The sequence below is a fragment of the Indicator indicator genome, chromosome 17 (assembly GCF_027791375.1).
Source record: "Indicator indicator isolate 239-I01 chromosome 17, UM_Iind_1.1, whole genome shotgun sequence".
In the NCBI taxonomy this organism is placed as follows: Eukaryota; Metazoa; Chordata; class Aves; order Piciformes; family Indicatoridae; genus Indicator; species Indicator indicator.
The window spans coordinates 15,869,560-15,893,003 of NC_072026.1; the positions used below are offsets into that span (position 1 = coordinate 15,869,560).

The 23,444-nt window shown below is 47.3% G+C and overlaps 1 protein-coding gene across 1 annotated transcript in view; it reads right to left on the reverse strand.

Moving 5' to 3' along the window:
- The window catches only part of LOC128972769 (uncharacterized), a 206,601-nt gene extending 183,412 nt beyond the window's left edge, over positions 1-23,189 (reverse strand). The window contains exons 1-3 of the mRNA XM_054388878.1: positions 20,478-23,189; positions 10,704-10,851; positions 6,783-6,892 (exon numbers count right to left, since the gene is read on the reverse strand). Coding sequence (XP_054244853.1) covers positions 6,783-6,892; positions 10,704-10,851; positions 20,478-23,138 — 2,919 coding nt within the window. The 5' untranslated portion in view covers positions 23,139-23,189. The remainder of the gene's footprint in view (positions 1-6,782; positions 6,893-10,703; positions 10,852-20,477) is intronic.
- Positions 23,190-23,444: the final 255 nt, after the last annotated feature.

The following is a 23,444-nucleotide window of genomic DNA, read 5'->3' on the forward strand; positions in this document are numbered from 1 at the left end:
TGTTTAAGCTGAGGACAAGAAGCTGAATTTGAATTCTAGAAGTTATTTTGTACAGTCACTGTCACACACACATTTAACACCATGTAGGATGCAGTACCCACCACGTGCAGCTGCACACAAAACACCTCAAGGTCCACTTGAACTACAAAGACCATCACAAACTGCAAGTTGAGATTCTTAAGATGGGCCTGCATGTAACCTCTGAACAGCTGAGCACCTTTTATAAGTTCAGAACTTCCAATCTTTCCTGTGCTACCCAGAACAAAAATCCACAACTCCAAGTTGTAGTCATTTCAAGCTTCTCCTTCCTGTAAAGATTCACACTCACTAAACCCATGCTGTCCCCAAGTGTGATGCAGAAATTATGGAATTCCAGATTAGTGGGGTTTGGAAGTGACCTCTGGAGATCATCCAGTCCAAACCACCTGCTAAAGCAACGGCACCCACAGCAGCTTGCCCAGCATCACAATGGCCAGGGTGGGTTTGGAATTTCTCCAGAGAAGGAGACTCCACAACCTCTCTGGGCAGCCTGCTCCAGGGCTCCAGCACCCCCACAACAATGAATTTTCTCCTCCTCCTCAGGTGGAACCTCCTGGGTTTCACTTTGTGCCCATTACCCCTTGTCCTGTCCCTGGGCACCACTGAGAAGAGTCTGGTCCCATCCTCTTGACCCCCAACCTTCAGCTCTTGCTGAGCATTGATCAGATCCCCTCTGGGGCTGCTCTTCTCCAGGCTCAACAGTCTTCTTGGCCATGAGTGAACATTGCTGGCTCATGGTGAACTTCTTGTCCACCAGCACACCGAGGTCCTTCTCTGTGGAGATGCTTTCCAGCAAGACATCCTCTCACCTGTACTGGTACAGAAGTTGTTCCTCCCAGGTGCAGAACTCTACACTTGCCCTTGTTGAACCTCATGAGGTTCAACAGTGCTGTGACACTGGTGATGTAACACCAAAGGACTCCAGGTTTATGTCCTCCCAGCACTGCTCTGTGCAGAACTACAGCACTCCTTACGTTATTTCTAAGCAAGACAAAATAACCAAGGCATGGTGAGCTGGTTAAGTGCTGCTCACTTCTGCTACTCAGCATCCTAAAGTGTATTTTGCACTAATATTCATCACAGTCTCTGGGGAGCAAGTTCAAAGCATGACCCATTCATGCAAAATGGATGCAAATGGGTTTAAGGATGACCTAGAGTTCACATTCATTCAATGTTCTCTATGCTCTGACCACTTCATAAACTAAATCACACCAGACCTTAGATGCTTAAAAGGCTGCAAACTCCACTAACTCAGAGCTCCTTGCACACTTCACCCAGACAGATGGGACCACGTAACAGCACCAGAGAGTTGTGAGGCCCTGAGACAGGCCATCAGGGTCTGTCAGCATGGACCGAATTGCTTTCCTTCCTTGAATGAGCAAGTCGATTTTTATTTATTTATTTTTAGCAATGCTGCACAGGCAGAGCTCTTCAGAACTTGCAAAAAAAACCCCAAAAAAACAGCTACAAAAGCCTAAGACTGGCTTCACAGAGGAAAGCAATGGAAGAGGTTCTCCAACCCTTCTGCTCTGCCCTAGTGAAGCCACAGCCAGGGTACTGGATCCAGCTCTGGGCTTCCCAGTTCAAGAGAGACACGGAACTACTGGAGAGTCCAGTGGAGGCTACAAAGACGCTGAGGGGCCTGGAGCATCTCTGTGAGAAGGAGAGGCTGAGAGACCTGGGGCTCTTGAGCCTGGAGAAGAGCAGCCTAAGAAGGGATTTTCTCAATGCTCAGCAACAGCTAAAGAGTGGGGGACAAGACGATGGGGTCAGACTTCTCAGTGGTGCCCAGGGACAGGACAAGGGGCAACAGGCACAAACTGGAACACAATTAGCTCCACCTAAGCAATGGAATAAACTATATAAAGATTTCAGAGCACTAAAAAGAGCAGCGTAATAGATTTAGATACAGAACAAAGCCCCCCAAAACATGCAGATGGGACCTACCCTGCGAGCAGAAGTACTGAAGGTTTAAAATGAGGGAAGGGAGATCCAAAGAGGATGTATTTTCCTGGCAGCCCTCCATATGTGTGGATAAACCCCTCATAACCAGCACACTGCTATTTAAACTAATTAAGCAGCAGAAAGCCACGGGATTCTGCTTTTCCATCAGCCTGTTCATATGGACAGGACTGAAAACTGCTGATTACACCCAGCTCACGTAGCTGAATGCAGCAATCCCCCATCCCTGCCACACCCCCTGCCTCCCCCAAGTAGCAAAGCAAGAGAAACACAGCGCAGGACACATTTCAAACAGGGAAAAAAAGGAAAAAAAAATAACCCCACTCAACAAAATGCTCACTCAGCATTATGCTAGGAGCTAAAAATAGAAAGCAGGAGAGCTGGTGCTGAATATCAAGCAGCATTCCCTGTTCAATGCAGCACAGTTTGAGCAAGAGAGAACCCAAATCAACTTTCCCTTTGCTCTCTTCTCTTGGAGGCTGCACGTTGTCTGCATTTCCTATTCCTCATCAACATGCCCACAGGGAATTATCCCTGGGGACCTGTGGACTTGCAGATCCACCATCATTGCAATGTCAACCCCCTACTAGCCTCTGAAAATAGCTCAGGACTTGGAGATGAGCAAGGACAGGCTCGGATGGTGCTTTTCTTGTGAATATTCAGCACCTCTGCACAGCAGTCTGCCTATTATTAGTATGGGGGCTGTCAAAGATGCTGGCTCCATTGCAAAGTTTCCATTCTAGCTAATTAGGGGCTTCCTCCAGCATAGAAATTTGGGCTTGAGAGCCTTGTGTACACAGGACAGGGAGTGGGGAAAGCAGCAGAGAAAAGCAAGGTTTGCAGTTCTCTGATAAGTGAAAGGCTTAAAATTAAATCTCTAGTCACAGGTAAGTTGGAGGGATTCAACACACACATGCTTCCACATCTGAAGAGGATGGTTCTGATGTTAGGGTGGGCTGAATCTCCTGGAATACATCCCCAGGGCAGGGCTGAGGTAACATAGACCAGACACCTAAGGAGATGCAACAAGTCCCTTCATAAACAGCAGCAGAGGCCAGTGGTTTGGGTCAGAATGAAGCCAGCCCAGGATGTGAACGTTCTCCTCTGCTTCTGCCATCCAGACCATAAAACACCTCTCAGATCATAACTCATTTCTCCCCTTGTCCACTGCCCCAGGGATCAGGATGTGCCTGAGGGTAAATCATGGAGACATGATAGATGCTGAGGGCACATTCAGGTTACTCTTTGCATTTCAGCTGCCTGCAGTTTGGGGCACCTTGAGGTCCTTTGCAACTCAGTCCTGGTGACCATGCCAAGCTGCTCCCATAAAAGCAAAGGGTCTAAGTGACTTAAACCCTAAATCAAAACACCTTGCACATAAACTGTTTCAATTCAGTTTACTCCAGGCTGAAAACTATACTCCTGAAAAACAAATACTGGAAGCTTTTAAAAGTTGACTCAATCTGGCCCTATTTACTTTTTTCCTTCTTCAGATTTACAAGACAAAGAAATCAATCACTACACAGCTCTACATGTACCATCTCCTCCAGTGCTTCAGTTCCTTATTCCCACCTACAAAGCAGGACTAATAAACATTACCTACTCCAGAGAACATGTCTGAAGCTTGTGCCCAGCCCTGCAGACACTCCTTAGCAGAATTTGGGCATGGCTGAGAGGAGCAGAGCCATAAGCAGGAAGGAAAACACAGGTTTGTGCACAGATTCATAAAGCTGTTTTTCAACAGAAACAATTCTAAGACCATTGAGTCCAACCATTCTCTAACTCTACCAACTCTGGTGCTAAATCATGTCCTTCAGCAGCACATCTCTGCAATCTTTAAACATCTCCAGGGATGGGGACTCAGGCACCTCCACAGGCAGTGGAGAGAACCCTTTCAGCCCCACCTGACTCCAATCTCCTTTCAGGGAGTTGAGGAGAGCCAGAAGGTCTCCACTCAGCCTCCTTTTCTCCAGGCTGAACAACCCCAGTTCCCTCAGCTGCTCCTCACAAGACTTGTGCTTTAGACCCTTCATCAACTTCATTGTCCTTCTCTGGACCTGCTCCAGCTCCTCAATGTCCTTCTTAGAGCGAGGGCCCAAAAAACTTGAACACAGTACTCAAGGTGTGGCCTCAGCAGTGCTGAGTACATACAGTACAGGGGGAAGTACAGTGCATCACAGGCACTCTGAAGATAAGATAGAGCACAGCCCTTCTCTCCTTTCCTCCTATCAACACTCACTGCTGTCACTGCATTTTGCCATCCCTGACGTCTGGAGACAAGGATTAAGATGCAGCCAGCTGCAAAACGATGGACACTGCTACTAGATGTGACAAACAGTAGTCTTGAGGAGGGGGATTCTTCCTCCTTGTGCTTAGGACCAGGTCTCAGTGCAGACTTCGGGGTCAGCAGGTACTTAAGAGCTGTCATTTTTAAGTCTCATATAACAGCTCTTCCCAAAAGGAAGGGGAATGGCTTTTGTCAAAAACCTGGATATGACACAAAGCATAAGCAGCCTCCAAGGGTTCACAAGGTGCTCATCCATATTTTTGCATGACATGTAGTGACACCAGTGCTCTTTCTGGACAACCACCCCAGTTTCCCAAGGGCCAAAAAGGCACCAACACCACTAAGATAAGCATGATGCTTTGTCAGTCCCCTCTTGCTCTCTCTCACATAATCACAGAATGCATTGGGTTGGAAGGGAGCCTCAAAGCTCATCTTGTCCAACACCCCTGCAGACAAGTTTTGCCTTAAATATCTGCAGGGATGGGGCCTCAACCACATCTCTGGGCAACTCTCCACCATTCTCATTCTAATGCCTGGAATTCAGGCACAACTGCAGAAGTCTGACCTCTGGTTTGGGAATATAAATCCCTCCTTTCCATGCTAGCTCTGCCACCTGACTGGTGTCAGCTGTCAGTGGACAAGAGATACCCAAGCCCACAAATCTTACTGCAAATTTACAAATCTTGCCAAATAAGAATTGTCTTTCTGGCAAAGAGGTGATTTACAGACCTGTAGATCTTCACCCAGCTCGGAGCAGAGGCAACAGATGAACTTTCCAGCACTGGCATAGTGAGCCCCATCTATATAACCTTCTCTTGCAGCATTTAACATGGTCCCCTCTGGCTTATAAAGCCCAGCAGAGGTGTCACACCTGCCTCTTGGCTGTAATTCAGCTTAAGCAACAAGCTGACCAATAGCAGCTTTGAACAAGTCTCTGAGGGCATCAAACCCAATTCTCTGTCCCAGTGATGCACAGGTGTTGACATACATATCTGAGCCAAACGTCACACACAGATCTCTGCACTCATGAGAAGCTCATTTTCCTTTCCAGTTGTACATCCTTCCTAGGTATCAGCACTGGAGATGCAAAAGTTTCTTATCTAACCCTTCCCAAACTTAAGCAATGTTTTTGGTTTTCTGAAGCTTCCAGCTCTACTGGATTTGGATCTTTTTCTCTTCCAACAGCTTGGATGTTCAGCCTAACCAAACAGCCTTCCTGAGCTGACAGAAGAGTTTGTGTGAGAAGCAAGATAGGGCCCAAAGGGAAGGAAGAGAAAAGAAAGGCTGAACTCCTTGTCTGTCCTGGGGCTTCTGTCTCAGTCAGCAAAAAATGAGGACAGAACATAGAAGTGATGCAAGATGGCATTATAGAAAGTCACAAGTGACTGAAACACCACTGGTCCATCCCCACACGTGTCCCCTTGGAAGCCAACACAACACCCAACACAGGCAGGCTGGAGAAGACTGTCAACTCACTCCTTCTACAAGGGAGAGATGGAGTCCAGAGATGGAGTCCATTTCAGGAGGGCAGTTTATCAGGCATCAGAGGAAAACGAATACAATACAGGATTGGTAAAGAAGGACCGTAACAGGGAGGAAAAGAGCCAAAGACACAATCACAGAAGGTCAGTTCCCCTCTGTTGATTCCAGCAGAGAAATTCCTGGCTCCCAGATCATCCTTTGTTTATCTGCTCCAGAAGAACAGTAAGGGCTAAACCTCTTCTGCCCTATTCACTAGAAAATTCTCCTTACACCACGTTAGTTGCCAGGTTGAAAATCTTCTGGGTTTTGGACAACCCAGAGTCTTAATTTTGGTATCAGTGAAATGAGAATCACAAAACAAGACCATGGAACAACCAAGGTCTCCAGACTCCAAATGCTCTTGCACAGCACAGATGAAAAGCAACCCTCCACACAAGCAAGGAAATATATCAGACAAGTGACACCATTTTTGCCATCTTCTCTTAATTTTTCCCAGAGAAAGCCATGAAAAGACATCCCCAGGCCCACAACAGCTTTCACCTCCCCCTCTAGAAGCATCGCTTACAAAAAAAACCTCACAGTAAATTGTGCTTATATTTGCAAAACACCTTGGGAAAACATCAGTGAGATGAATTTGTCACTGGTAACAGCACCAAACCCCACATAGTTAAAAAGGGAAGGAAAATTAAACTAAAATCATCAAATTTACAGGCAAATCTCAAACTTCACAGCTCTCTCCAACTGCAAAGAACACTCAGCCAAAGAAACAGGAGGCCCAACACCTCTGTTAAACCATAAAGCTTCTGAAATACATGGAATGGAATATAATCCTGGGGTGGGGGTAAAGGATAACACCTTCGTTTTACTGCCACAACATAACTCTAATGATAATTAAAAAAAACCCAAACCATCTGTGGCTGAAGAAACCACACATTCAGGAAGCTGTTAGCAAAGCAGACTGTTAGTTTCTGAGGCTAAACATGCAGAGGCAATATTCCAAACACCTCCTTACCCTACTGATCTGTAGCTTCTCAGCTCCAGGCTTGAAGAGGTTCCATCGACGGCCACCGTTGCGGCAGTTCCCGCGCACCTTCAGGGTCTTTGAAGCCTGCTCGTTTTCAGCTGCCAGGAGAAAATCCACAGGAACAAAATAAAAAAATAAAAAAAAAAAGACAAATAAACAGAGAAATGACAAAAGATAAATACCGTGCTTTAGCTCAAGCTGGGGGCGGAGGCTGTTCTTTGAAATGAAAGAAACAAAATTGTTTGCAAGAGACTCATTCAACCTCCTCTTTAGAGAAAGGGGGCAGAAAGTATATTTAGATGCTTTAGTCAGTGCTCTGGGGATACAAGAGAAGCAATGTGGCTTGGATACTACAAAAACAAGGGCACAAACTAAGAGCCAAGAGCCAAATTCAGAGGTGGTACAAGCAGGGGGTGCAGACAGGCTGGGTGTGAAGCCCAAATGCTCTTCCAGGAGCAGCAACCAGCACAAACCAGCACTTAAAGTGCAATAGCTCCCTGGGTCAGAGCTGCTACCAGCACCTCAGCAGCTTGGCCCTGCAGAAATGCCAGCTTCACAGTCACTGGGCTCCACAGGAAAAGAAACAGCTCCTTGAATTCAGGCAGAAATTCAGGGAAAGCCCATAAAAGCTGGGTTTGCAAAGAATCTGGGCTACTTCTCAGCCTTTCAGGCCAGTCCCTCACAGATGTAATTCTGCTTGAAGCAAGCTACAGCATTTGCACCAAAGCTCAGCCTGGCCTTACAGATGGTGCAGAGCCCACCACAGTGCAGCTTGTGAAGAAGAGGCAAATGGAGGAGGAAGACTGGCTGGCAACTCACCTTTCAAAATCAAGCTCTGCTTTGCTAATCAACCCAAATTTTCACCTCCTCATCTTAGCCCTCTCTTTTGGGGGGTGAAGATGCTATTCTGTGTGAGGTCAGACTGCTTGCCCCCCCAGATTTAGCAAGGTCAGATTGTCATCCCTTCCTCCATCAGACTCCTCAGTTCCCTACCCTGGAGTGACAGCCCCTGGGAGGAAGGCACTAAGCTGAGCACCACTGATGCCCCCACAGCAGCTGCCAGCACAGGCTCCTCTCAGCAGATGCACATGGTCGAGCAGCACACATGTGTGTCTCTGTGTGTGTACACACACACCCACAGGTGTTCCCAGCCCCTGGAGGCTGGCTCATGGAGAAAGGCAGCCCCAGAAAGCAGCCAGACTGCATTTCATCCCTCAAAGATGCACAACACTGACTTTCTTTTATCTGATGTCCCCCTAACCCCAGCAAAGTTTGTGCCAGCCTGGAGGGACATATTAGTACCTAAAAGGGACTTACAGGAAGGTTGGGGAGGGACTGTTTAGAAGGGATTGTAGCGATAGGATGAGAGGCAATGGTTTGAAACTGGAGCAGGGTAGATTTAGGTTGGACATAAGGAGGAAGTTCTTCACAGTGAGAGTGGTGAGATGTGGGATTAGGGATGTGGTTTAGACCCCATCCTTGAAAACATTCAAAATCAGACTTGATGTGGCCCTGGGCAGCCAGACCTAATGGGAGACATCCCTGCTTACTGCACAGGGGTTGGACAAGTCCACCTTTAAGGGTCCCTTCCAACCTGATGCAATTAGTGAATCTGTGAAACCAGATAACAAAGGGTAAATAGTCACTTTAGGAGAGCAGAGATCCTCACCCCCACTCCCAAGCTTCAGGTCACCTTTACCTTCCAGCAGCCAAAACCCACAGACAGCTCTGTGCTCCCTGCCCCTGAACCAAATCGCTGGGGCCTCTGCCATGCCCCGAGAGTGCAGCACCAGAGAGCCAGGACCCTGCTGCAGCCCTGGCATGGCTGGGTGGGCAGTGATCCCAGATTTCTGCCAGCGTTGCTGGGAGAGAGATTGCAGCGAGCCCCACTTCCCTAGCGCTGCTGACGCAGGCGGCCGTGGGTATTTTTAGCCACACACGTTTCAGTTTCTAGACTCAGGGAGAAGGGAGCTGCAGCGCCAGCAAGAGGCTGCTACCAGAGGCAACGTGCCCACATAGTAGCACTTGGCAGCAACGTGCCAACACAGCACTGCTCACACTCAGAGCTGTGTGTGTGCGCTGCTCCCCCACGTGCTAGGAACCTCGGCACCCCCACAGAAGAAACAGCAGTTAAAGACACAGCTACTTTGTCTGTTCCTTCCTTGTTCTTCTGAACCCTGACGTGCTGCCACCATCCATTACCTGTTCAGATTATAGAATGAAAGAACTGTTGAGGTTGGAAGAGACCTTTGAGATCAAGTCCAACTGCTTGCCCAGAGCTCACAATCCCATTACTGCTGCTAAGCCACTGTAACTAAACCACGTCCCTTGAGACCACATCTTTTAAATACCAACAGGGTATTTAAACACCATCTCCTTAGCCTGTTGCAGAGCCTAAGAATCTTTTTTGTGAAGAAATTTTTCCTGATAGACAATCTGAACCTCCCTTGGTTCAACTTGAGGCCATTTCCTCTTGTCCTGTCACTTCTTGCATATGAGAAGAGACCCACCCCCACCTGGCTCCAGTCTCCTTTGAGGTAAAGGACAATGAGGTCTCCCCTCAGCCTGTTCATGTTCTGACACATTTTTCCCTACAAACTGTTTCCCAGCTGACAAGTGTACAGATCTCCGGTACTAAAAGCCACAAACCTGCTGCTTCTCAGTAGCTGGAGAAGAAATGGAGCCATTGATCAGTCTCCTCTGATAAATCACCATCAGAGAACAAATAAAATGGATCTGCTAGACCCAGAGCAAGCAGAGCTTTTGCCCTCCTGTCCTCTCCAGCAATGCCAGCACATGCTGGCACCACTCCCAATCCTACCCGTTGATAAATCACAGGATTCCTGGTGTTAGCTGTGTCTCTTCAGGAAATCATTTCCTGACTCTAATTATCAATCTTTTTAATTAGAGCTTCCAAAAAATGATGTCATGTATTCATCATCAACTTATTCACCTGCCAAAACCAGATCCTTCCAGCAAATACATTCTACAGTGCCTTCTCATTCTGAGCAGGTTAAAGGGAGAAGGTAGCAAATCATCTTTGGCTCATGAGATTCTCTTCTTGACCAGGAAGAGAACTCAAGCACAGGAGAAAAATAAAAAAGCTCTTGCTCCTTGCTGTGTTTCCAAACAAACATCAGACCTGAGCTGTGACTGAAATATCCATCATCCTCACCACCTCCAAATAGCAACTACTCACAAAGGCTAGTGAGAGGACAGAAAGCTGTGAAGGAGCTACTAAAGGAATACTCACAAGGTCATAGATTCATAGAATGGTTTGGGTTGTAAGGGAAATTAGAGATCATCTGGTTCCAACCCTCCAGCTACAGGGCAGGGACACCTTCTACTAGACTGGGTTGCTCACGTCCAACCTGGCCTTGGATACCCCCAAGGAGAGGGTATCCACATCCTCCCTGGGCAACCTGTTCCAACATCACACCACCCTCACTGTAAAGAACTTCTTCCTAATATCAAGTCTGAATCTCCCCTCCTCAAGCCTCAAACCATTCCCTCTTGTCCTATTAGTAAAGCCCTTGTAAAAAGTCCTGTCCCAGCTTTCCTGTAGGCCCCCTTTGGGTATTGGAAGGTTGCTATAAGGTCTCCCCAGAGCCTTCTTTGCTGAACAGCTTTAGCACCTTCTGTGCCTGTTCATCTTCTCATAATCAAATTGTGGGGTCTGTGTTCAAAGACATTGAAGAGGAAACAGCCTGATTTCGTAACTACACTGTACACAAAAGGCAACTCCTTCACATGTGGCTCTCAGAGCTCCCTCACCTGGCTCCAGGGTTGTACTAAGCATGAATACAAGCCACATTCCTGACTTTTCAACCCACGTTGCCCTTTGCTTGAGCTGCAGGATAGACAAGACAAAAAACAAACCCAGAGAAGAAACAGCCCAAAGCTACTCACCGCGTCTCTTGAGCAAGTGCTGCATGCGCCCTCCCACCTGGTCCAGCCCCATCGGGGTGCTCTGGGAGAGGGGCTCGGAGCGACATCTCTCCACGAGGGCTTTGAAGGGTGCTGCTTGTGGGGAGGGTTGAGAAGGGTGAGACATCGGCTGGCAAGAAAACGGACAGAGAAAAGTTTTACTAATAGGTGTCAAACCTCAGGTAAAGCCCTCACAGAACACGATGACACATAGCATTGTCAAGACATTCCAACATGCCTTTGACCTCCTCACTCAATCTGCACCTGCTTCATTTTTTTTTTTTTTTTGACTGAAAGTTTAAGACTTGCTGGTTCTGGTGTTAGAGCCCCAGCTCCCACCACATGGGACTCAAACCCTGAACACACTTCACTGTGATTTCAATGACTTCCAGTAGCACTTAGCCTCCAAGACACTTCAGAGAGTGACATGTGATGAACAGGTCTGCTTTCTGCACAGCATTTTATCTGCTCCGTGCTACAGTGCCCAAGCAATGGACCAGGCTAGGTCTGGAGATGGTGACCAAGGTCAGCTAGACTTCACATCATTTGACATACTCATGGAAAATAAGCAGGTCTATGCTAAAGCAGGTGAGTCAGTTTTACAGATCAAGGTCAGACAAAGCTCTGTGATAGCTGGACTGCTCCACAGTGGTGAGGCAGCTCCAAGATCAAGCCAGGAAATCAGGTCCTAGGTTGGTGTCAAGCCCTGGCTAGACAAAGGCACAGCTGTAGATGACCTGGAGGCCAACACTCCTCCGACATTGCTCAAAGAAGGACCAAGCACCCAAGGCAGAGCTTAAGTGGGCTGCCAGGACCATGGTTAAAGTGTGGAAGGCCCAGGGGAGACTCCTGAGGGTGAGTAAGAGAAACTAGTACATTCAAAGCACAGTGAACATGGACAGCTAGGAGGTCTGCTTCAATGGGCACTCCTGAACTGAACTAGGAGATGCATCCTTTGGTGGTCTACAGGAAACATGTTACAATTAGCAGTCACCATTGGTCTTCATGTATGGTCACTATCAAGAGACATGAGTAACAGTGGAAAATGGAAAATTTTTCACAGAGATCTCCAGCACTTGAAAGACAGTCACAAAGGAGAGCAAGAAGCTTGCAATGGTGAGGTTTAGGAGGACAGTCCATGTGGATGCTCGCCCAGCAGTGTGAAAATGGGATCTGCCCACAGTATTAGGAAAAGTTACAAGTTCTTAGAATAAAGTTGGGATACCCATCAAGAACAACTCTTGCAAAACTCAGCATCCCTGATGAGAAGATCCACACAAAAGCGAATTAAATTAGTAACAGGATGTCATTTTATTCACTCCCAAAAATCTTAACAAAACACTCCCTTCCAGGTATTTCCAGAGGTCATACAAGGTCCTTTCTAGCTCCATAACCGGAAGCCTACAGACGGTCTATGAAGAGGAGAGGAGGTAGAATAAACACAAGAGCACTACTATTCTTGTTGGGCTGTCAGAGGCATCAGGAGGGTACAGAGAGCCTCCTGGGCAGAGAAAGGACTCTCCATGTATACATGGCCTTGAATCACTTTGTAGTAGGTAATTGCAAAAGAACATCTCAAAGCTGAGTCTTGCATGACTTGGCTGCTGACAAAGGGCTTATATAAACACACTGAGCTTCCTGTAACCCTGTACCTGTAAAATTAAGTCTCTCTGTAAGCACAGCTGCTTTTCTTTCCAGATACCTTCTTATCCACCCTACTTCTCCTCCTGGTGGCTTCTGGTGTGACTGGGGAGATGCTGCTTGCAGGTAGCCTCACCTCACTCCACCACAAATCCACTAAGGCCATTAGCTTCAGATCATTCTTTAGCATCCTGTGTTACCCTGAGGAATTTTTCTAGATGCTTTCCCAGAATATTGAGGTCTAGCTTATTGCGGGACATGAAATGGGGAATACTGCTGTATAGCAACACCTAAACAGAGCCTGGAGCAAGGTGGGGGTTGGCCATTTATCTCAAGGAACAAGCAATAGGATAAGAGGAAGCAGCCTCAAATTGCACCAGGGGAGGTTTAGGCTGGACATGAGGAACAATTTCTTCCCCAAAAGGGTTTTCAAGACCTGAAACAAGCTGCTCAGGGCAGTGGTATAGTTCCCATCTCTGGACAGGTTTCAGAGCCATAGAGATGTGATGCTGAGGGACATGGTTCAGAGATCTTCTCAATGCTGACCAAGAGCTAAATGATGGGAGGCAAGACACTGGGGCCAAGTTCTTCTCAGTGGTGTCCAGCAACAGGCAAGGGGCAATGGGCTCAAACTGGACATTGTGATCTTGAGCAAGCTGCTGTGGGTGATTCTGCTTTAGCAGGGGATTGGACTGGAAGATCCCCACAGGTCCCTTCCAACCTCTTGGTTCTGGGATTCTGTAACTCACATAGTCATACTTTGCAGAATGAAGACTTCTTTTTATAAATCACAATTCCAACTCCTACTTTTCATTTCATTCTCCACCATGTGACCCCATGGAAGTCTCACGTATAATCTTAGAGCCCAGAAATCAACAGAAATATCAGTTTACAAAGGTCAGGAGAAGAAAACAGGAGGTGTTCCTCACTGGGAGGCTTCTAGCTTCAATTAGAGCAGGCTTATCATGTTTTCACAGCCCAGCTACTAACTGGGTGCCCCATATGGTTTGGTCTATCTGCCCTCAAGGGTCCAGCAGCCCCATTTTACACTGATGGACAACTGCCTTTATTTGCAGATGAAGAAAGCAACAGACAAGCTGTAATCACCCCAAAAGCACAGTGGCATGAATTAAGGCTTCATCTCCCACTCCCTGCTCCCAGCACCATGTCCAGTGACCCCGTATGCTTCTTGTGACTGGGTAAGAGCTGGGAGGAGGTAAAACCCAAAGCAAACCTTGCACTCAGAGAAGATTTGGCCACATAATCCCTTCAGCACAAAGGCCAGCAATGCCCAGTGGTCCGCATCCACATCACTACTCAGCACCAAGGATGGCAGGAGGTGGCCTGTTGTAACGTTGAGGCTGGGAACTAGATGAGCACAAGACCCAACAAGTATTTTAAGAAACCATGTGGAAATCTGAGTTATCCGTGTGTTCAGTGCTGTTAGAGACATGCAAAGCTCATCAGCACTGCAAACTCCACCTGCCTTTCCCTGACAATCCTAAATATATGCTTCCCCCAAAAAAAACCCTACCCCACTCTAGTTAGCACTAAATATAAGCTTTAATTCAAGATTTTGCTAGCACCTCATGGTTATTAAAAACAGAAAAATCTGAACAGCTTGGAGATAGGCTGAAGAGGTTTTGTCTCCTCTAAAAATAAGATGATTGTCAGACAGAGCCATATTAAAAGTCATAAATACACAGAATCCTCATCCTGCAACTAAGTGGAAGCTCACTGCAGAGCGCAGTGGAAGAGCTCTGTTGGCAGCAGCAGGATTTAGAAAGGAAAGTGCTATTTCTGCATTTGGAAAGACTACAAAGTCTTTTGTAAGCACAACTCCTAGCCCCAGGCTGAGACACAACCCAGTTTACTGCCAATAACCAGGAGATGGAGCAAGTTCTGAAGATCAGCTCTCAGAAATATCCATTTCCCCATAAGAATCATGCGACAGAGTGGGGAAGGAAAAAAATCACCTCAGCAGTCCCATTTTTGCAGCTGCTCCCTAAATGCTCCGTAGCAGAGAGACAACAAAACAATCTCAAGCTAAAGGTCACTAGGAGAAGTTGTTGCACATCACTGGCAATTTCTCCTCAAACACAGAAAAAGCAAGTTAGCTGTATGTTCCCCTCATGAACAGACACTGGCAGCCACTGCACTACAGTGCAACTCCAAAACTGTGGGAGGATCTGAGATCTGCCCCAGCTATCAGACAGCAAATCTGCAAACATTCTCTGGCATGTGCAGGCTCAGGCAAATCAGTAATCCTGTGCTTCCAGTCAGACCCACCACCCAGGGAGAGGCACTGCGTTTCCCACACAGTGTGCAGCTCCTCCACAGAAATCACAGCACCTCATGACACCGTGAAAGCTCCGATCCTGCGCCGTCAGCATGCACCGTTCACATTCCTGCTCTACAGCATGGAGTGTCTCAAGCACAAGACTCAGAAGAACAAACTCGATGGATGCTCAAGAAAAACACCTGGTGAAGGGTCTAGAGCAGAAGTCTGGTGAGAAGGAGTGGCTGAAGGAACTAGGGTTGTTTACACTGGAGGTGCATGGGAAACCTCCTCATTCTCTACAACTTCTTGAAAGGAGGTTGGAGCCAGGTGGGGGTTGGTCTCTTCTGCCAAGGAAGCAGTGATAGGGCAAGCGGAAATGACCTCAAGTTACACCAGGAGAGGTTTAGGATGGACATGAGGAATAATTTCTTCTCTCAAAAGGGTTGTCAAGGCCAGGCCCCAGCTTCCCAGGGCAGAGGTGGAGTCCCCCTCAGAGGGGTTTCAAAGCCATGGAAATGAGGTGCTGAGGGACTTGGCTTAGTGGTGACCTGGCTGTGCTCTCTTAATGGTTGGATTCAAAGGTCTTTCCCAAACTGTGATAAGTGTGAGTTTGGTAAGTGTAATAAGTGAGTTTGATCCTACGACCCTCACAGGGCTCTGAACCCTGGGAAACCTGGGACATCTCTAAAGCCTGGCACCTCATCCTACAGGACAAACACCCTTTGCCAAAGCTGACAAACCTGTGGAAATCATTTTCACATTTCTGGCAATTATAATTCCCCCAGAAAACAGCATCATAAACCCAAGTGGTGCCGACGTGCAGCCACAACAACCAGCAGCAAGCTGGAGATAAAATTCAAAATTCTAGCAAAAAAGGGGGGAAAAAAAAAAGTGAAAGTTTTCTATTCCATTCAAATAAACTCTCATTTCATAAGGAAGCCAGCAGAGGGCATAGAAAGCCCACAGCGAAAATTCTCTGCTCCTCACTGCAAGAGTGACACAAACCAAAATGCTCTGAGATGCCCCTGAGATGAGCAAGAAGGATCTCTTTGCACCCAGTAATCAAGTTTCTGGGTCCTAAATCTTCTAAACTAATGCCTGAAATATGCAGTGAGATGGATATTTTGCAACTGTTCCTCATCTCATTCCCAAAGGAGGTATCAAATCCCCCAACAACCCTGTCCAAGGCACATGGGGTGGTTTGAAACCACAATGGAAATGCCAGAACCACAAAGTAGTTAATGCAGTAACAAAGCTTCCTTCCACCTAAGCATCATCACAAGCTACAGGAAGTGGACAAAAACAACTTCTGGGGCTGTGCCTGACTCCCAGCAGCAGCATTCTTCCTGTTGGGATGCTGTGGGGTTGGAAGACATAGGATGAAGACAATCGACTTCAGTGGGAACACAAAAAAATGGAAACTTTTATCATTTGTGAGGGCCTTAAACTACCCAAAATTCAGTAAAACCTCCATGTCATCTCTCAGTTCATTTCTCCTGTCACAGAATCCAAGCATGGTGAGGGCTGAAAGGGACTTCTGGAGAGGAAGGGCCTTCATATAGTCCAAACTCCCCACTAAAGCAGCAGCACCCACAGCAGCTTGCCCAGGATCACAATGGCCAGAAGGGTTTGGAAACTCTCCAGACAAGAATACTCCACAGTCTCTCTGGGCAGCCTGCTTCAGGGCTCCAGCACCCTCACAGCAAACAAGTTTCTCCGCCTATTTAGATGGAGCCTCCTGTGTTTGTTTGTTTGTGACTCTTGTCATGTCACTGGGCACCACTGACAAATGCCTGGCCCCATCCTCTTGTCCCCCACACTTCAGCTCTTGCTGAGCACTGATCAGATCCCTTCTCTGGTTGCTCTTCTCCAGGCTCAACAGCCCCAGGGCTCTCAGCCTTTCCTCCTCACAGAGATGCTCCACCAATCCCACACTTGACAGACACCCATGTCTCAAATTAAGGAAGGCACTTTCACTCCCCAGTTCCAGCTGCGTGAGTGGTGAATGAATCATTTATTTCCCACTGAATCTATTTTGACCTTTAACTTTCTATTAGTTCTTCCAAGTGTTTTTATCTCCAGTGTTTCAGAAGTTTCCAGAACAAATGAGAATTTGGGATGGGGTCTGAAAGCAGCTAGGCAGGAGCACAGCTTGAGAAGTGGTTTTCAAGCTTCCTACAGCTGCACTTCCTATTAAATACTGCTGCAATGCTCTTTCCTTTAGAACATTAGGACCAAATCCTACTGAGCTATTACTTGCCCATAACTTCACTCAGCTCCTTCCCAAAGACATCAAAATTTTAAAAGGCAGTACTAGGAAAGCACAAAACAGGGGCACTAATTGCAGGAGAACAGAGCCAAACTGATTTGCTGTGCTGCCAGGACCAATGTACAAATCCCCCCAATCCCACTCCAGCTTGCTCTGGGCTACACCAGCCTCAATCTCCTAAACCATCTCCCAAGAGGTTTGGGCAGGAGCCTCAATGAAAACCAGTACTTTTGTGCTTTTCATAGAAACATTTTGGTTGGATATGACCTTTAAAATCATCAAGTCCAACCATTCTCTAACTCTACCAAGTCTGGTGCTAAATCATGTCCCTCAGCACTACATTTCTGCCTCTTTTAAAGACTTTCAGGGATGGGGATTCAATCACTTCCTTGGGGACCCTTTCAGTGAAAAACTTCTACTAGGGCAACTTGAGACCTTTTCCTCTCATCCTGTCCCTTTTTCCTTGGAAGAGACCAACTCCCACACCTGTCTCCAACCTCCTCTTAGCCTCCTTTTCTCCAGGCTAAACAACCCCAGTTCCCTCAGCTGTTCCTCACAAGACTTGATCTCCAGACCCTCTGTCAGCTTCACTGCCCTCCTCCGGACCCTCTGCAGGACCCCAGCATTTTTCCTGTAGTATTTGCTTGAGCTATCTCTCTGCACTGCCAGCACACTTAAAGCTGCCACAGTGCCTTCTCACAGCAGCTGACCAAGCCAAGCCACCATGTCCCAGCAGCACCTTCTGCCTACTTGCAGTTGAATGTTTCACTTGAAATACTAATCCTGTGATTAACGTAGAGCAGCTTGGAGTGGAGGCAGGAGGGCAAACAACTGTCCTGGGGAACAGGTGCCAAAAAAGAGCTGGATGTAGCCCTAAAACAATAAGAGGCTGGAGTGTGGTGCTACTGTGGTGTTCAGGCTGAAGTTACTCCTCTTGCATGTTTATTTTTGGTAGGACATTTCCAAGTGCTGCCTCCTGATGAGAGACAGACAAGCAAATCCAACTCAAGCCATTCTATTTCCCTGTTCACTGCAAGGGGTTGGACTAGATGACCTTTAAAGATCCCTTCCAAATCAAATCAATATACGATTCCATGAAATCTCTCGGGTATCCCAGGACACCTGTCACAGGAGCTGCTGGCAGATTCTAAGGTTCCGTTTCTATCCAAGACTACCAACTGGTCTGGGTTTGACAGGGTCAACAGGATGACTGTCCACCTTTGAATCTCTAGTCCGAGTTTGTGGGGTGCAGGAGGTGTTCACGAAGCAGGGCTGAGTGCTCTGCTTCCCTCACCACCGTTTCTGCCTCCCGAGGCAGCAGGCCTTCCGTGAAGGCGGAAGCCACAGCAGCCCAGAGGTCATTCTGCTATCGCCACGCTCAACGGGAACCCGGGGGAGGTTTCCTGTCTGGTTATCTCAAGCACCATACTTAAGTTTCTTGGTAGTGTGTGTATGCTGTACCAGCTGAGCTGGGGCTTATGGACTCTCCTGGTCACAGCTGACCTGGGCAATGACTCAGATTCTGCCCCATGAGCTCCACAATGAGGCATGCAGCCATTGTCCAAAGATAGCAAATAGGAAGGGTCTAGAGACCAGGTCTTATGAGAAGCAGCTGAAGGTTGTCTAGTTTGGAGAAGAGGAGGCTGAGGAAAGACCTCACTGCTCTCTACAACTACCTGAAAGGAGATTGCAGTGAGGTGGGGGTTGATCTCTTCTCCCTACTATCAAGTGATAGAATGAGAGGAAATGGCCTGGAATTGTGCCAGGGGAGATTTAGGTTGGATATTAGGAACATTTTCTTTCCTGCAAGGGTGGCCAGGCACTAGAACAGCTACCAAAGAAGGTAGTGGAGTCACTGTCCCTGAAGAAATTAAAAAAATGTATGGACATTGCACTTTGGGACATGTTTTAATGGTCATGGTGGTATTAGGTTGATGGTTGGACTCAAGGATCTTAGAGGTCTTTTTCAGCTGAAGCAATTCTGTGAGTCTGTGTGGCTGCCCTGGGAAAAGAGTGCAATGTTCCCTCTACTCTACTCAACCCTTCCGTACCTCTGTTATCTTTCTCCTACCCAGAACAGCTTGATCCCTGTGAAGGGGTATCCTACCACAGCCCTCTCATTCAAACTCCTCCTAAAACCATTTCTCCCAGACACCACCAGAAGTGACTAACCACTCTCCAAGTTCCTGCAATTACACAGCGAGCTGTCTGTATTTTCTTGTATCACACAAAATGGAAGCAGAAAAACAACTCCAGGAATAACTAACAATGGTGCTGCCCATTGCAGCTGTGAGTCAGAAGTTCAGATTTTTTTTTTCACCCTCCCGACATTTTTAATCCACTGCCAATTTTCAAACACTTCCCCTCTTGGCTCAGAAATTGCAGTGACCCCTTTTCCAATAGGGATTAATGTCATCACCTCTGCAACATCACTGATCACTCCAAGCCCAAAAGGAAAGGAGAAAGTTTCCTCATTCATTGATTCAATTCCCCTATCTGGCATCTTAAAATAAGTTATTTTTTTCAACCTCAGCTAATCAACAGAGAGCACAAAGATGACTTCACAAGGGGTCCTACCATGGTTTGTCCACTGATTCCACAACTGGTAGGGAGCAATATGAGCCTGGCACAGCTGGTACAGCTGCTACTGCTCATAGATTTGGACCCCACACACACAGATACACAATGGGTTGAGAGTTATTGGGGGAATCTGTAAGCCTCACAAAGCATTTTCTCATCCTGCTTGTATGATTCCCTTACCCATAGGACTTCTGAGGTTTCCCAGTGTTCAACTAGACAATACAGATTTGCAATACCCTAGTCCAAAATGCAATGGTCACTTCAAAGCTTTGACAATTCTAAGGGCTTTGAAAGACTTGCTAATAACAAACAGGAATCCACTGCCATAATTACAACCACCTTTCACTTAGGGATGGGTATTTAAGGCCCAAAGGCCTTCAGTTCAGGTACCCATTCCCAAGGTATAATCATCTTCATAAGATCATAAATCACAGATTTGTTTAGACCTTTAAGCTCACCAAGTCAAATCATTAACCCAGCATGGCCAGGTCATCACTACATCACATCCCCCAGCACATTGCCACAGCTTCTAAAGCCCCCTGGGGACATGGACTCCACCGCTGCCCTGGACAGCCTGGACCAGGGCTTGACAATCCTCCTGTGGAAGAAATTGTTCCTCACATTCAACCTAACCCTCCCTTAGGGCACAATTTGACGACATTCATTCTTCTCCCAAGGAAGAAGTGACAGGACAAGAGAAAAACCCCCAGCTGGGCCCAACTTCCTTTCAGAGAGTTGTAAAGCGGCAGAAGACCTCCCCTCAGCATCCTTTCCTTTGGGCTGAACAACCCTCAGGTGATCATCAAAAGTTTCCCCTGTTTCTTCAGCTGCTCCTCACAAGACTTGTGCTCTAGATCCTTCACCAGCTTCATTGCCCTTCTCTGGACCCTCTCCAGACTCTCAATACCCTTCTGGAGTGAGGGGGACTAACAGATGTTTGGCAGTACAGGCTTACTGAAAAGGTTACAGCGGAAGTTGCTCTTACCTTTCCATTTTTGAGGCGTCCAGAGGAGACAATTCTGGAGATGTGCACCTGGAAGGGCCGGCACTCATCATCACAGTTAAACTGATCCTCTCCATCCGTTAGATCCAGAGAGTTCTCTTCTACAAAGGAAGCAGTTCCATGCTTTTTAAGGTTGCAGTCAGCCTCCTCCAAAACCTGTCCTGCTGTGCATTTTAAAAAAGTCACCACAGAAATGTCAACACCAACCACTGGAGAACAGCCCAGGTCCACAGCATCCAGGTTATTCACAGGAAGACCTTGAGATCGTGGCAGATCCCTGCCCATGGCCTGCGGCTTCTCCAGAGTACTGCTCACATCTTGAATCTCTTCCGTCAGGGTTGTCTGTGGAAGTTGGGTCCAGGCCTCAGTCACTGTAGAAACGTCACCATCTGCAGCTTCAGAATGGCCCAAGTCCACAGGATCCAGATGATTCATCACAGGAAGATCTTGAGAACATGGTAGGTCCTCACCTACAACCTGTGTCTTCTCCAGAGTAGTGTTCAAGTGCTGACCCTCCAGCTCACTTCTAGACAAGTCTTGCAAAGGCAGCTCAGGATTTCTCAATTCCTGCATATCCAGTCCTGTCCTTGAAATCTCCTGAGCCACTGCGGGAGATGGATCCATGTCTTTAGCAACCACTGGAGCACAAGCCAGGTCCTTGGTATTAGATTCAGTTAGGGGCCTCTGTGGAAGGTGGATCAGATCCTCAGTCACTGCAGAGAGGTCATCATCTGCAGTTGGAGCACAGTCCAGATCTACAGCATCCAGATTATTCTCAGGAAGACCTTGAAAACATGTCAGGTCCCTGTCCATGACCTGTGTCTTCTCTAGAATACTGCCAGTGTCTTGAATCCCCAGCTCACCTCTAGATAAGTCTTGCAAAGGCAGCTCAGGATTTCTCAAGTCCTGCATATCCAGTTCTGTCTTTGAAAGCTCCTGAGCGACTGCTGGAGATGGATCCATGTTTTTAGCAACTACTGGAGCACAAGCCACATCCTCAGTATCAAGTTTAGCCAGTGATGTCTGTGGAAGGTGGATCAGAGCCTCAGTCATTGCAGGGAATTCACCATCAGCAGCTGGAGAATGGTCCAGATCTGCAGTATCCGGATTACTCACAGGAAGACCTTGAGAACATGGCACATCCCTGCTCATCACCTGTGTCTTCTCTGGAGCACTGTCCGAATCCTCAGTCTGTTCACTCAAAGTCGTCTGTGGAAAGTTAATCAGATCCTCAGGGAGGTCTTTAGTGTTTAGCTCTGTGAAAGAGTCATCTGCATGCTCTGGCAAGCAGGAGAAGGATGGTTCTGGCCCAAAGGGTGCAAATGATCTTTCATTAAATTTACCATCCTCGCTGCCCAGGGCAGAGAAACTAACATTGTGTGACACCTCTGTGGCTTTGCAGTGCTGCATAGGCTCCTTCCCCACCAAACTCTCAAAGCTCAGATTGTCCCACGTTCCTGAATCTGGGGACTGCAGACAAGCTCCCACCGTGCAGAAGGCCCCTGCGCTCTCGTTCTCGATAACCAAGCCCTCTTTGTGGGAGGTCACATCCTGCTTCCAGCTGCGGAAACTCCGCTGAGGCCTTTTCTCATCAGGTGAAAAAGCCCTTGAGGAGCCTCGCAGCCTCCGAGCTGCCTCAGCCACACTGGTGAAGAATCTCATAACACCCCCAAAGTGGGTGGCTTTGGTTGCACTGTTTGATTTTTTCCGCTGGTTGAGATTCTCCTCACATCTTGTATCAAAGTCGAAATAAGAAGCAGAAGGATCAGTTATATTTTCTAAGTTCTGGAAATTGGCTTCAGCCCTTTGATCTGGAAGCTTTGAATTATCTTTGCTAGTTAATGAAATTCCTTTCAGATAGCTCCAGACATCAGAGCTTCTGCCTCTTCTGCTCTCCTGTGGGAGCACAGCACACCTCTTTTGATTGTCCCCTTCTGTAATTGAAGGGCTCTTAAAGTTCTCAAAATTCAAAGACTCGCTCTTTCTGGCTGGTATTTTATGGCAGTTGCTATCATTATCCTCGCTGTGTAACCTGACATTAATATCCCTGAGACATTTGCTTTCGCTGACATCAATTTCAGGAATGCTGATGTTCAGCTCTATGTCTTCAAAAGAAGAATCCAAATCATCAATGTACCCCGCATATGAGTGGCGGGAGGGCCTCCGACCATCACCTGGTTTCTTAACCCTGTAGATAGCTCTCTGCCCAGAGCCATGATGGTCCTCTTCAGGGTCACAGGCAACCTGGACTGTGGATGCTCTCAAATCCGTGTTCTTAGCCGCCCTGGAGGTTCTTCCCTTTCTTGATGGCCTTACCCTGTCCATGAAAGACGGCTTTTTTAATTCTGTGACTTCAGAGGTAACTCCCAGTAGGATCATGGACTGGGGTCTGTCTTTATTGGTTGAGAGTCCTTTCCTTCGTCTAACGAAATTCCAGATCCGGCTGCCCCTGGTCATCTTCTTATACCTGGGTGCTTCCTCCCGTTCACCGGGGATTGCGTCACTGGAGGTGCAGTGCTCAGCACCACAGCCCTCCAACACATCAGTACTCCCTTCCTCCATGTTTGCTTGGAAAATCCTGTTGGCATATCCATTTGGAGCTGTCACGGGACCAGTATGCTGGCGGCCCTCTAGAACTTCCATTGCCCTGGCTTGCAAGCTGGTATCAGGAGTCACAGCTGCATTGTCTTCAGATTGCTGTCTTCACAAGACTGAAGGAAATAAAAAAAAGAACAGAGGAATGCAATTAGGGAAAGTTTTTTTAGAAGTCCCATTCACTGAAGTATCACAGGTCAAATCTTATTCCAGTGGTAGTGGTGGTTTTGCCACTGATTTCAAGTGAGGCTGAAATACTGCTCCTAAACTATATAAGTTCTAAAGCAGCTGAAATCTGATTTAAATGACTGCAAGATTTAGCGACTGCAAATAAACTTCCTGCATTAATAAAGT